Genomic DNA, 15,650 nt, shown 5'->3' with positions numbered 1-15,650 from the left:
AGAAAACACAGTCATTGAGGGGAAGGTGAGGGAAAAGTGCATTATGGTTATCATCCTGGACTCCTCTTTTCAATGTTGCCGATGACTTACCATTTAAACATGATTAATTAAGGATGAGATGACAGCGTTTATCATTATGACACTGAAGGAATGGCTGCTGAAAAATGTGTGAATAATACATTTAAAATCAGTCCTTTTAACCTGCTATTACCATTAAAAACACTAGAAACAGGTAAAACGTTTTGGACTGCAAAAACCTTGCACTAATCCACGAGTCTGTCGGACTATCTTTGGTACTAATGTGTTAACCTACTGTATGTCATACTTTTAAACCTATTGTGCAGAAACATTCCACAAGAGCATCTTACAGGCTGCTGCTACCTTTTGCACTTGCTTCCTGGTTTTTATGGACAGGCAGCTTACCATGTCATCGTCCGTTACTGGTGCGGCACTCGGCCTTGCGGTCTTGCGCTCGACGGCTCGACAATCTGCTGCTTTCCCTGGCGTTCCACAATTCTGTGCGGACTAACATGGCGGGTGTATTAAAGAAGGTAAGTGAGGAGAGGTCATTATGCCAACCGGTCCGAGGAGATTAAAGGAAGGTTGTTGTTGTTCATATTAAGAGAATGTCAAGAGAGCACAGTGAAACAGTAGAACAATATTATATGTTAAATTTGTTATTGTTTCACTTTTTCGGCTTTAGAGGTTTCATAACCAATGTCAACACAGTAGTTTTCGCTTTATTTCGCCTATAGCTTGTTTGAGTTTCTTCTGTGTCTGCAAACTGTTATTTTAAACTACGCGTGACAGTACTGCGAAACATGACTAGAAAAGAAATAAACATTAATCTGTACATACCTTATCCTTATAACACCGACATCTGAGTATGCATGTGCTTTAATTTACTAATAAAAAAGGTACTCTGATAATCTTAAAAGATGTCTCCAGATTAATGTGAAAATACGCTTTTTGAAGGTTTGTTGTTAGTCTTGTGAGCAAAAATCTTGTCGGATTATTTCTTTTAGCTGAAATAAACTACCAATAAAGCAAGTGCTACAATAAATAAATATACGATTTTTTTATTGCCGTTTTCGTTTAATGTTAAATCTGCAGAATTTGAGCAGTTCTACAGGCTCGTTTTATTGTAAATGTAATGCGTCGACAATTCTTTTTGGAGTAGTTTTCTTAAAGACGATGGAAAAGCAAGACAGTTGGATTATTCCGTGATGTACGTTTTAACCATATAGGTTTGAAGTTTTTTGTACGCTTGTATTTTACTTTGTAAAAGATTCGTTTCTGAGTTCACTGGAAATTAAACATAAATAATACTCCAAAGATCAACATCTTTGGTCAACACTTGTTTACATGAGCGACAGGGGCTTTTGGACAGATTATATTATTTTTGGTTGTTTAAAATTTGTCCAGTTTTATTAAACTGACAAATTTTATACAGTAATTGCATTAAACCACGGGTCTCAGCCTGTCACTTGCAACCTTTTGTGATTTGTCAGTAACACCTTCCTTTAAATAGATGCACTTAACAAAGTACATAGAAACATAAACTTTAACTGCCAAACCTGTGTGTTACTTTAGTACTGTGATTAGATAAAAGTGTCATTGCACAAGTAGTGTAGCGAAGCTGAAACAGTTACACTCTCGTCAAAGTCAGGTCATTTTTTTCTTTCGTTGTTCATTCAGTGCTTAACCTCTTTATGTTTACTCCTTGAAAGTCAATCCAAAAACGTTGATTTTTTTTCCAACAAGTAATATTATATATAACAGAAACATGTTAATACCAAAATGTCAACATAAATTCAGTAGGAAAAGTATGTTTGGTGTTCACTGCTTTACTGATGCAAGTTTAGTACACATCCTTCATGTGATATTGTTGTAAACAGTCACTAATGCACAGCCTGATGTCACAGTTGGGACTGTAGAAGTGTGTTTCTTTGCTCACTTTTCTTATGTTTCTTCTGTTGCTTGCGCATGAGAAGGTAGAATGTCCTTTCTTTGTGTTACTGTAGGCTGCTACAGCACAAAGCTTAATGACTTCCACAATTCCCTTGACACTAACACCTGATGGACAGACTTAACCTGTACAATGAAGCAGCAGCTGTGACAGCTAGGATTTGTTTCTTGAGTTACTTTGTATATTATTTTTTAGTGATAAGTCCCTTGAGCATCTTGATTAAATAAACATTTTTTAATGAAAATGTAGCCTTTGGACAAAGGTGGCTCTGAGGCTAGGGACCTGCGCCAGCAATCGGAAGGTTACTGGTTTGCATTCCATAAACGTCAGCAGTGACTCTGGTCCATTGGGCCCTTGATCAAGGCTGTTACCCAAGAGGAAGCGACTGCAGGTTATGACATTAATCTGCATTCAGCCCTACACGCAGGTCCTCCAACTTACAGGGAAAACCTGGGGGTCGATGGCAGAACTGGCCCTGCAGCCACCTTAAAAAAAAAATAATAATAATAAAACCTCACACTTTTCCAGTGTGCTGCTGAGGTATTTATAGATGTGACTGCACTCAGGTCCCAGTCCAGGTGCTATGTTCAGTGGTGGGTGTGTCAGCACACTTTAATCAGTGCATGCTTCCAACCTGTCTCAACATTGATAGTTGCTGCATTGTGAACAGTGTTTAGGGGGCTAACGTCTTTCTTGTCATTCCATTTGATTGCAGTCATTTTGCCTTTTTTCGCCACACTGAAGGTTGCCATAGACATCAGTTTCACTATCTGTATTAATGGCACATTGCCATCACTATTGCTTGATTCAGCTGGTGGTTCAGTGTCAGTTTGTTCTAAAATTAGCTTTATAATTTCTCGTTTACAAACCATTGTGTGTTTTGGTTGAAGGCTTAACCTCACTCGTGAATATCGACAGGGGCAAAATGCATAGAAATGACTTTTTTGCAGCATGATATTATTTTATCCACTAGATGTCAGCAGAATCCTGTGGCTGAGGTGGACGGTGTTGGTCATGGAGGGCCATGGTGGCCTGCAGGTTACCTTTCCATTCCAACTGCTTAATTAAAAACCAGTCCTTGCCAATCTCAAATCTTATTTAAATTTGTGGTTTGTTAGTCTGCAGTGTTAGGTTCTTATATTGTAGATTTTTTCCTTTCCAAAGATATCATCCAAACAATTAGAAGCCTTAAACGGATAATTTTCAGTCTGTCATATTTCTATTAAGTGTTTTATTAAACCAAACAGTGCATAATGAATCCATACAGGTGTAAATGGAAACAAGTTAGATGGGGAACTGCTGGCTCCTTTGTCATTTGCTTCTTATTGCTAATAAGGAGCCATTAAAATACGGAGTGCAGCTGTTAAAGACTGAAAAAGGCAATTAAGGATGGGAAAACTTAACAAGCGAGACCACTAAAATGAAGCATCAGAATGTCACTTCAGTAATAAGTGCTTCATCAACAATAATTGACTTCTTATTAAGAAACTGGGTTAGAACAAAAACCTGCAGCCACTGTGGCCCTCCGGGACTGACATTGCCCACCCCCCTTTCCAGACAGATGTTTGGGCTTAACACTGTACAGTCATGTCTTTCTTAATGACGGGATATGATTCTGACCAGTGTATTGTTAGGTGATTTCATCATTAAACGAGTTGACTTATATTAAAGGGACATCCCTCTGTATCTGATGTCATTTTCACTGCACTGACTTTGGATACAAGGTGCTGCATTCTGTGCGAAGCACATGGCAAAGGCCTAGTCAGTTGCCAGCAGCACAAGGGTATGCCTCTGTATAAGATATCATTTTGGTTGGGTTGACTTTGGATACTAACCACTGCTTCTGCATCACAGCATTTCATGAACAGCAGCTTGCAGGGACGTACCTTTGTGTCATTTTTTCTAAGATAATGCATCAGGTATACACTTGACCTGACATAATCTAACATTAGGATGATAGTACTTTAAATAAGTTAATAATTATTGAAATACAGTAATAATACATTAATAAATATATCTATATTGTAATGCAACTGCTTACAACATTGTTTCGACTCTATTCAGTTTCATTTATTGTATCTCTGTGGAAGCTCCATTGTTAAAGTGCAACGCCATCGGTCAGGGAATTGTAATCCAAGTCATGACTGTATATTCAATCAGTGCAGATGAACTCAAGAGACACTTGGGCTTAACCATATTTAAATAGCAAGTTGAGAGCAAGAGATGCTTGGGGTTAACGCCAAGGAGGTTATATTTTTGTTGTTTGTTTTTGTGGTTTTATTCTGTCATTTAACATTAAATAAAAATGAAAATTGTTCATTTGTTTAAGAAATGTCCTTGCTAGATATTAGTGTGTTTATTTTAATGATTATGAACCTTTTGCTGTAACTTGTATTGTGTTAATATTACATAAAGAACTGCCATACACATCCCAAGGGGAAATTACATTGTTACAGTAACCAACATATAATTGCAATCAGATGTACTGGTTAAAAAAACTACAGAAAATACACACAAAAATAAATATGTCTATAAACTAATGAAAGTGGCAGAGCATCTTTGTGTAGTAAGAAGATATTTTGCAAAACACTTGCTTTGTCAAATAAAGTTTTGAAAAGCTGATTTATTTCTATTTATCTGTTTAAGGGGTGTTGCATACAAGCATTGTTATTCTTTGTAATTGTCATCAAGTCAATCTTGACTCCTGACAGCCATTTGGGTAGTCTCCCTCTCTGTCATGTCTTCTGTTTGGATCTTCAGGCTACTCTGAGGCCTACTTATTATTGCTGTGACTGAGTCAAATTATCTTGCAGCTGATTGACCTCTTCAACCTCTCCCTTTATTTTAGCCAAACATAAACGACAAGACACAATTCACTAGAAAAGTTGATTAAGTCCAAAATAAGATCACTTAAGTTTGAACATTTGGGCTACAAGTGGAAGCCCAGGTTTGATTTGATCAAGGGTCCATTTGTTTTTTTCCCTCGCTATCCATAGTATTCTCAAAAGCCTGTATAGTTCTGATCTTTGTCTTTCTGGACACATCATTATATTTGAAGATATTTTCTAAGTCTTTTGTCTACATTATAAATAGAGCCAGTGTGTATCATATTTCTTGGCTACTTGATTCTTTGTTGTTAATGATAGATTCAAGGAGGAAAATCCTGTCTAAAGTTATGCAAGTATCATATTTCTTGGCTACTTGATTCTTTGTTGTTAATGATAGATTCAAGGAGGAAAATCCTGTCTAAAGTTATGCAACTTAAGTATCTGCATAAATATGTACATTTACGAACCCTTTTATTTCAGCATGACGAGGAGGCCAAAACCTATCTTGGTAGTAGTGGAAGCAAGGCAGGAAGCATCCATGGAAAGGGTGCTGGTGCCTTGCAGTTCACAAACATAGATAGATAGATAGATAGATAGATAGATAGATAGATAGATAGATAGATAGATAGATAGATACTTTATTAATCCCAATGGGAAATTCACAATTTGATGTCAGTTTATAGCAATCAGTTAAAAATAATCAGCATATATTTTGGCATGTGAGACGAAATCCACTCTGGTGCAGTGTTTAGTGCTGCTGCTTCATTGCTCTGGTGTCCTGGATTTCAGTTCTATGCATGATTGTTGTCTGTGTGGAGTTTGCATATCCTACTCTTGTCTGAATGTGTGCTTGAGTGGGTCTTGAGTTTGTGTGCTGTTTTCAGGGTTTGACCCTGTCTTATACCTGATATTGTCTGGATTGGCTCCTACCCCCTGCAGTCCTGATTTGAATTGATTGGTTTTCATAATGTTATGATTATATAACATTTTAGAAATTGTATAAATATTTAAAGTACACACCACAACAATATGCATCATGATGTAGTAACCAGGAGGGATAAAGTTGCAGTTTTAAGGTAGAAGATAAGAATGCAGTATATAAAGTATAGTGTAGATGTTAAAAGTATGTTGCGCATTAAGTAAAGATTAAACTTTTAAGCTTATTTTGTGAAATACCCTCAGGTCTTGTGTTTGTTTTGTGTCCTAATTCAATAGATACCTTTTTCTACCTTGTTAGTTTTATTTTTTCTTGTTTTGCTTTTGTGTAATAAACAACTGTCTTTATACCTATGGGTTCTGCAGTACATGTTCTGTTTTATCATCAACACTGTAATTTGCTTTCCACTCATCTTGATAAGGGTCAACTTGTTATCAATTTGGGATGACCAAGCATACTGATTTCCAGTGTATTCTTCCAGTTCCTTAAAGGGAATCCAGATGTTCACAGGACAGTCAAGAATTATAATCCCTAAAATGTGTTGTGAGGGTGCTCCTCACTCTTCTTCCAGTAGACCATGCTTAATATCTAGTAGTCATCCTGTCTCTATGCCCAAGCCACCTCAATTGGCTTCTGTTGTCAGGTTCCTCACGCTGTCATTTAGAAGGAGCCCAGAAACTCTGAACAGAAACACCACCTTAGATATTGAGATGTCAGTTGCTGTTGTTAAATAAGCCATTTCTGAAAAATTGTCTTGTGTGACAGGAAAATGTGTTCCCTCGAGAACAGTCTCTTAAATTTAAGACAGGAATCATGACCAATGAATAGTGCCTTTCTTCTGACACTTGTTTATATTTTGAAGGAAAGAGACATTTTTGTAAAATTTGCAGTCTATCTTGTCTTTAGCAACCACTATAAACTGTAAATGTTTAATATGGAATATGTTAATTGGTCTAAAATGTAAGAGGAATGTAATAACACTTTTATTTGATCAGTGTGTTGGAAGGTTTATTGTAGTTTTCCCTTTGATGCTGCTTTTTGCATGAAACATAATTGAAACACTCAGAATTTAAATTTTTTTTATATACAGACAACTGGCTTGGTAGGTCTTGCAATTTCCCAAAATCCCCATGAGGTAAGTTTATTGCATTTCTATTGTGTTATAATGTTTAGTTTTAAAATTAAATGTCACCATATATATATATATAATAATACATAAGAATAAATATTTTTCAAGTAAATGTTTTAGTTTTACCATTTTTACAAATAGCAGATACAAATAATGTTGCAATGTTGCAGTACAGTATAACAAGTTATCTTTCAAAAGTGACAGTGTCAATTCATAAAATGATGAACACTTTTTTGACTTTGAGCAGGTGGTGCAGGTGATAGCAGTGCCAAAAAGATCACTAGAAAGTTAACATGAAATAAATGTAATGCAATTAATTTTGTTCAGTCATATGAAGATGTTTTGATGGCATATATTTTAATTATAATATTTCCTAAAGTGAGATGCATTAATTTCTATTAATTCTGATTTTCTAAGGAATTTAGTTGTTTTGATGGTTTTGTATTGAAGAATATGCCATGTGTTATTTCTCTTTATGTCATACTTTTGTTTGTTTTCCTATAGCGTCTGAAGGTACTTTACACCAAAATCTTGGCATCACTACAGGTTATTCCTAAAGATGCAGCCTATCGAAAATACACCGAGCAGATAGTAAACAATCGTCTTGATATGGTTAAATCGGTAAGATGTAGTTACAGCATTGATTTTGCCTTATAAGTATGTTTTGTTGTTTCTATAGTGTTAAATGTTGGTAGTTTATAATTCTGTCAGTTTTAAAATTTTCAAAAATTAAACATTACTTGATGTACAAATATACTTCTAATGAAAATTAATTCATTAGTATAGAGCAACACACATATTTACCTTTAATTTCATAATTCCAGTGTTTTGTGTGATTTTAATTGCATGAACCTAGTCAAGCATTCTTCTAGTCTTCTGTTTATTTGTGATATGGGTCATGTAAGAAGATTCCTTATACTTCTTTAACATCTTTCCATGGGCAGACTGGTGCAGTTTTAAAAAAAGAATTGGGTTGTTTTTCCACTAGTAGTTGTTCTAATGTTGGAAAATGTACTGCTTGCTTCAGAAAGTTGCAGGAGATGAAAACGTTGTGGAGAAATAAGGCTTAGATGTGCATTTTTGTAAAACTCACTATTAAATTTGAAGCCAAGCATGAATGTCTTTATAATAAATAATTAATGTAAGTGTGTTTAGAAAATATATGGAAAGGTGGATGAAAACAATGTGAATGCACATTTTTCCAATATGTGTGCTTCCAAGATGTGAGTTAGTACTTAGAGATGTTTCTGGCTTTGATTTGGACCTATTCTGTAAGTTTTAAGTGTTTTGTTTTACATTACAATTGCTGCACCATTGGCCATGATTTTAAGATGCAGATAGAGATGCATCTTTTTTGTAGCTTTATAAATCCAGAGTCATCAATTGGCAGCCTGCAAGCAAAATCTGGCCCGCATGCAGTTTTTCTCTGGCCCTCCGGTTGTCCTCTTCTAATACATTTGCTTCAGTTATATTAAAGTTATGTTCAATCTTTAAATGTCAGGAATCTATACAATCAGGCACATACAGAAAATTTGATAGGGTCATGTAGTCTATTCAGGTTAAAAAAACTCACAAAGCATGGGAAAGAATTCATAATGGACTTAAATCCATTCCATGTTTGATAACAGCTAACAGCTTTGATAATAGAGTGCTTGAATTTCAGCACAGGATTGCATGTATTGCACTTACTATATGGTTTAACTTAATAAAATTAAATTGTGCTGCTTATCAATTCTATATAACCTTATTTTAAATTTGAATTAATTTATTTATATATCCAATTTTAAATTATTTCAGAAATAAAAATACATAATTTGAGTTTGCTTTAAGATAGAGATGATGTCAGTTTTTTACCAGTCAGCTGTGAGCTGTTATTGCTTTAACTTGCATCATGAATTTGAAAAAGTGAGTCAAGTTTGACTTGATTCTGTGGAATGTTGTTTGCTTCTTATTAAAATCAATAAAAATAAATAAAAAAGAAAAAGTGAGTCACAAATGATATCAAAATCAGTTGTTTTTAATGCAGCATTATACAGTACATAGCCCAGGTTAAAAAAAAAAACCTGAATGTAATGGCCATGGCTACATTTGTTTGTTTAGTTATCCATCCATTTTCTAACTGGCTTATCTTTGCCTGTAGCTATTCTACATAAGTGATGATATGAGCTGCTCCTTATGTTCATTCCCATGTAAAAATTGATTAGTTAGTGTTTCAGAGCATCCATATTGACCAGACATTCATGTGGCTTAGTTAATAAACACTTTGAAGCACAAGGCAGACCACTGTGAAGATGTGCTTTTGAATGCATTAATGGAAGTGCATTTTCACTGAGATGTACAGTTACCACCGCTGTTTAAACAGCATACTTCAATCATCAGACATTGAATTTAGGTTGGGTTTTTGAAGCCAAGGTAATGTTCACTAGGGTAAAAATTAAAAGTGATGAATATATTTGATTATTACAGGAGAAACTGGTATGCCATCTACAGTAAGGTGTAATTTCTCCAAGCATGATCAGGCCAGTAGTTTAATACACTGGCTAAGCAATACCAAGGTCTTATTACTTATGTATAGCACCTTGTAAACAACATGACCAAGGCTGTTTTACAGGAATTCTGAAATAATATTCTTTAACTGAAGAATATTGATCTTACATAAATAGCCTTAAAGACGGAACAAATATGAAATAAACAAAAAAGGGAGACATTTGAAACATTAAAGCATCAAGATTTTATGACATTTAAAATTTTACTTAAAAATGAATTGCCCTATTAAATGTTACCCTTCGGTAAGTGTTACTACCCAACTAATATTTCTTCCATATACTGATGCAATCATAAATCTCACAACAAATGTCACTAATTAAAGGTGATTCTCTGACAAACCTGATTTGAAAAATGTGTTGTTACAAAAGCAGCTTAAAAGAATGTTTGTAAATGAAAATATCCTGAATAATCTTGGTATTCACCACTTTATACAGTGCTGATATTATAATGTTTTATTATTTTTAAATTTAGTATTGATTTTAAACCACATTTTTTTGTTTAATAAATACAAAATATCATTGATGAAATCATCATTTATTAGCACTGTGCCGAAATCCCGTCAAGTGTCCAGACATGAATAAGTGAATGTGAACTGTGTTGGTACCTGGCCGTGCCTAGCCTAAACAGTATTGCTGTCTGAAAATTTGGGCCCTGGTCAAATCTATTTTATAACCCCTGTTTATAATTAATGCTTCACTTAAAGGGTGTTTGGTATTTTTCAAGTCAAAGTTATTTGTTCACCATCATAGTATATATTCGTTTGCCTCATTAATTTGCTTGCTTTTAAAAAATAACTAGCCCACCCTTTGGTTTTATAATAAAGCTAATGGGTGTCAGGATCCCAATGTGATTAAAACTTACAGAATATGTCAATTTTTCAAGCCAGAAATGTTATTGCATATGCATTTCTATCTTGAGATTATAGACATTGCAAAACAGTGTATCCTTGTTGATTTAAGAAGGAAAAAAAGCAGAAAAAAATAACAAATGATTGTTGTGGGATTCAGCCACTTTTAAAAGGAGACTAGCTATGCACTGCACTTTGCTAAGTTCATCTTCCTTTGCAATAACCCTTGAGCCCCAGGGCCTTGGATTCACCTTGTAATGTCATCACCAACCGATATTATTGACGTTTAATGTTGATGCCAAGGTGTGAATTGCTCAGTTCTGCAGACATCTATTCTAGACAATTATAAGTGAAAAAAGCCACATAATGGCTTATATTCTTTTCACTTCATGGAAGCTTTTTTCTTTACTTCAGAAAGATACTGCCCCCTGCTGCTGGAATGTTAAAGCTTGTGTGTGCTTCAGTGAGGGGGAATATTGAGTAGGAATGTAGCCAGGGCTTGAATTGGGGCAGCATACACCGGTACACTGCACCTGCATTTTTGTGTTTCAATGGTGGAGTACATGCTGTAAATGGTTGCACACCACATGACCACCAAGGGTGATACCCAAACCAACCCCCAGAAAAAATGATTTTTTTTTTTAAATGTAAGGATTTTATTCAAAATACAACGCAGTGTAATACGTTCAGTTCAAATTTATTGTTGTGTGTACAAAATACAATGAAACTGCAATGTGCCTTTTTCACTAAGCTCCCAGTTGGCATGCATCACGCTCCAATAGACACTGTAAAATAACAACACAGAATGCAGTGAGATTTGTTTGGTATTGGGTTGCCATAACTGCACTCATAATGGCCGCTGCAAACAGACAAACAAGCAAGAAATTTATCTTTACCTGAGAAAACAGGACGAAGAATCTCTGAATGTCTTCCCATCTGTTATCACAAGGATGCCTTATAAAAGCATAAGGCATGTTTTTTTAAATCAAATCTTTGACAGTTCGAAGTGGATGCATTAGGTACGTTTTAAGGATACGTTTTAACTCCAGTATCCTACAGTCCTTTTGTAAACTGCAAGAATACACAAGTTATATAAAAAAAATGCTTCACTTTAGACAGCAGTTTCAATTGGCAATTTAATATTTCTTATTATTTTGACCTTTGTTTTGAAAAATAGGTTTTTAGGGTAAATATTGCATTCCTTGACTGTGAAAAAAATTATTTGATCTCCAAAAGTACCAAACATACCCCTCAATCGTATTTATGTAATATCTTCAAGAATTAACTGTTAGTTACACATGTTTCTGCAAATGTTAAATAATATGCTACTTGGCATTTTTGGCAAAACTTGTCTAAAATCCGGGCTCTATATGAATCTATGGGTCATATCTCCATTTTGTTAGTCTTGGAAGATGCATGGCATGAAAATGTTCTTTTTCTTTTGACCACAACAGTTCTATCTTTTTAAATGCAATAGTAATCTGTCATTTTATTCTGCAGGAACCTAACATTGAGAACCTGGAAAGAAAGATCAACTGTGGTCAAATAGAAGAAGTTATTCAACAGGTGATAATTTTATTATTCAATTGCAAATAAGCTTTGATTTTTTATTTGAATTGTATATGTACTAATATTGTAGAATTATGAAGGTTATGAAAGTCTGAAACTACTGTTACATAAATGATGAGGAATATTTTCACTTATAGCCCAAAAGAAAATCTAATTCAATTCAGATAATTTTAAATTAAAAAAATATTTATTTTGTAGCCATACAAGGAGAAAAAATAATTTAAATAACCTCCTGGGAGTATTTTAATGTCCTCTAAACAAAACTTATTAATATAAGTTAACTAGTAACTATATAATAAACAATATATCATCATTATAATACAACTCAAAACTCAGGGTTTGAAAAAGAAAACTTGATAGGAGAACTTGGTTGTATTTATGGCAACACTGATCCCTTCATACACAATATTTCAGAGAAAGTGAGGAACAAAACAGTTGATCAAGTAGGGAAATGCAGTGAAACCAGCTAAATGCATAGGCAAATTTGACATTGATAAGCACAATAACTTTTTCTGCAATGTCATATATTTTCCTTAGGCTGAAAATGAACTCTCTTTATCCAGAAAGATGGCTGAATGGAAACCTTGGGAACCTTTAATTGAAGAAGCACCAGAAAACCAGTGGAAGTGGCCAGTTTAAAAACAAAAATCAATCTAGTTAAAAAAAAAAAAAACTATCATTCTTTACCTGTACTTCATTGTGTAATTACAAACACTGTTAAAAATATTTATGTGAAGTAAAATTTCTTACTGCAGTATGCAAATTTAATAAAAAATGTGAATATTTTTCAGTGTTAATGTGTGAGTCCAGTAATACTTACTACTTTTTAGCACCTGTCATAGTAACAGTCTTCAATTGTAAAACATTTAGAGATGACATTTTAACAAATGGTGCACTTAAGTTGTACAAGTGGATGTAAATGATACAAAACCAAACAAATAATAAGGTACAGGGCAGTGGAACCAAAAGATAAACACTCAATTTCATAAATCAGTAGATAGCCTACGTAGTAAATATGCTGTATTTCTGACATTGAAAAATTTTTATGGACTAACATTGGATTTACTGTTAGTGGCACATTATAGTACTTGACCAGTGTAATGACAGGATTCAGAACAGCTTAATAGTTGCCCAGCTCACTTTCATATGAGGTGAATGTGAACAGTTATATTTTATAGTGAGCAAAAATATGTTTAAATCAATTTTTAAAGATGTGCATATATTTCAAACCAGCTGAAAAGTTTTGGTTTATCTTCACTAATAAAAGTCATTTTTACACCAGTTTAAGATCTACAGTTTTGATAGTGTTGTTTTTTTTTGTTTCTTTCTATTTTGTGCAGCAAAGCATTTGATTTAGTAATTGTGAAATTGCTTTACTTTTAAGCTTTACCAAGTTTTGTAGCTACTCTGTATGTTAGTATGGAACTTTTACATGAATTGCTAGAAGTTGAAGTAAACTGGTAAAGACAGTATTAAGATAAAATATGTAGAGTACTTAACATGTTCACTCTGATGTGTAGACACACTACCTTTTACCTTAGCATTGACATCTCAACTACTGTATGAATGACACACATTCAGAAACACGAGTGAATACCAATAGGCATTATTAGAGGTAGAACTCTCAAACTGAAAGAGAAATTGCTCTGAATAAGAAAATTGGCATTTGGCTGGTTTGGAATTAATCCTAATGTGTAATTGATAAGGTAAACTTTTCATTAGCTAAATGGCACAGTCTTTTATGTGCTAATCCTTTCCTTGCAGACCAGGTAATTAAAATTTATTTTCATCAACTTGACTGCACTTTTGCTGGGTGATCACAACTCATTTGACTTTCCCCTCATGACACTAATTAATCTGTTTTGAATCTGCATTTTTCTTACATGACTTCCTAAGTAAAATATTTTCCAAAATTCTATTTAAGGTGTACAGTATTGGATTATCAGTGATTAATTTCATGTTTAGTGGGAAGATTATAGATCTTTCCTTTATTAGCAGTTGACATCAGTGATGTTTAAAGGTTGCTGTCCTCTTTGGGCAATTGGTTTTCATCAACACAGAAAACTGAGGTATCCTGTGCTGACAGGCATCAGTACAAAGAAGGTACTAGAAGATATGGGAAGCAGGATGATGGCAATTAAATTTGTGACTTTAGGAGTATGCAAGAGCACACCTGTGGAATCAAGCAGTCCTGAAAATGGATGACACCAGAGGTCAGGTAGTGATTGCCACAAGGGAAATGTCATGCCTAGTAAGTGGTTTCCAAAGACATGCTGCAGACAGGTGCACATCTTGGTGCTAGCAGCAAATATCCTAATGAGTGTTTTCAGGACTGAGTAAGGTTTTAAATGGCCAGCAGTGAGCTTGGTTCAGTCAGTCCCAAGAGATGGGCCAAGCACCTTTCCAAAATGTAGAGCAGTGCCATCTGTTACCTTTGGACTGAATGATAAGGAGCAGCAAGCATTCCCTGGGTCTTGAATGACAGTTTTGCAGTTTGTGGCATTGTAGTTTGCTGGTTTATGTTATTCTCTTCTATAACTGCAGTGCACTGCAAATTCACTTTTTTGTGTTTTTACACTGTTTCTCTTTCCTTTTACTTAACACTGTACTGTAATTTTTATAAAAAATAATCATGCTTGTTACAAAGTATATGAAAATAGCATTCAAGGGTTATGTTACAGCTACAAGTTCAGAAAAGTAAGCTTAGTATGCACCACAATTGTGGAACTTGGGTAGTCTACAATCTTAATAACCTTTGAAGGTACGCAGTTGGCAGAAGTTAGATTTAAATTATTTTAATTGCAACAGGCTATCAAATTTGTTTTTATTTTCATGAGTTAATAGAGGGAAAAATCTAAAGAACGTTCCCCTCCTAAAAGGTTCACTATATTGTCCATTAGGTTTTTTGTAAAATAACAAATTTAAAAGTGAAAGCCACTTTGGGTTATGTAATATTTCATTCTATACACTAATAAAACCGCCGCAAGGTTCTTTTTTTAACTGTCCCAGCACTATAGTTTGCAAGAGAGAAGAAAATTGGTGTAAATAAAAAACACATGTAATGTTGCTGTATGTACTATATAAACTATTATGGAGACAATGCAGTTAAGAACGGTTATTGTATAGTAATATTCGTAATGGAGCTGCTACAGCACGTCAATAACGTATGAAGTTCATGCTGAATGTTCGTTTTTCTAATGAATGGAGTAACATTTTTAGGTGCGGCCTGGCGGCGCAGCACTTAGTACTACTGCACCGGAACTTAAGGTGGAACAGTTCCATAATCAAACCTGCACACTTTTCAACCCCATTACATTGGCGTTTCTTCGGCCGATTCCATCGCATGTTGTTGAGTTCCTGCCTTGTGCCCGATTATTGTTTGAATTGGCCCCAACTACCCCGCGATTCTGCTCTGGATACGCGGTTAAAAAAATTCGGTCTGATTCTTCGATGCTCCAAAAAAGCAAGTTAGAGATTTTACAAATGACGTATCATTCAGGAGATATCACTTTTTCTATTACTGTTTAAAAAACATGTTATGTTACGGAACCGTAATTCGAGCCACCGAGAAGTAGAAATAAAAATAGGGATACAGTACGGCGAAAAAGCGCCCGTAAATCATGTAATTATAAGTATTAGTATATTTTGGACTTTTATGTATTTTAAAATCGAGCCAAAACAGACTTGTAATGGCTGAGACAGTTTCCAAACTCATACTGAAGTGTGTCAAATTAATTCGATTATGTAGCTTCTTTTTTAAAGATAAGCGGTAAACGTAATCAACGTTGAAGGGCGTCCACGTTTCCCTGACGAGTATTCATTTC

At 34.6% G+C, this 15,650-nt stretch overlaps 1 protein-coding gene across 1 annotated transcript; it reads left to right on the top strand.

Annotated features, from left to right (window-relative positions):
* The first annotated feature begins 403 nt into the window (after positions 1-403).
* ndufa5 (NADH:ubiquinone oxidoreductase subunit A5) lies at positions 404-12,623 on the top strand. Its single transcript, XM_028812609.2, has 5 exons — positions 404-551; positions 6,825-6,869; positions 7,368-7,484; positions 11,758-11,823; positions 12,364-12,623. The coding sequence occupies exons 1-5, from the start codon at positions 531-533 to the stop codon at positions 12,463-12,465; spliced, it is 351 nt and encodes a 116-aa protein (XP_028668442.1). The 5' UTR covers positions 404-530; the 3' UTR covers positions 12,466-12,623.
* The last annotated feature ends 3,027 nt before the right edge of the window (positions 12,624-15,650 follow it).

Source organism: Erpetoichthys calabaricus, chromosome 1, assembly GCF_900747795.2.
Source record: "Erpetoichthys calabaricus chromosome 1, fErpCal1.3, whole genome shotgun sequence".
Taxonomy (NCBI): Eukaryota; Metazoa; Chordata; class Cladistia; order Polypteriformes; family Polypteridae; genus Erpetoichthys; species Erpetoichthys calabaricus.
The sequence above is the reverse complement of the archived record's forward strand: the minus strand, read 5'-3'. Positions and strand labels throughout refer to the sequence as shown.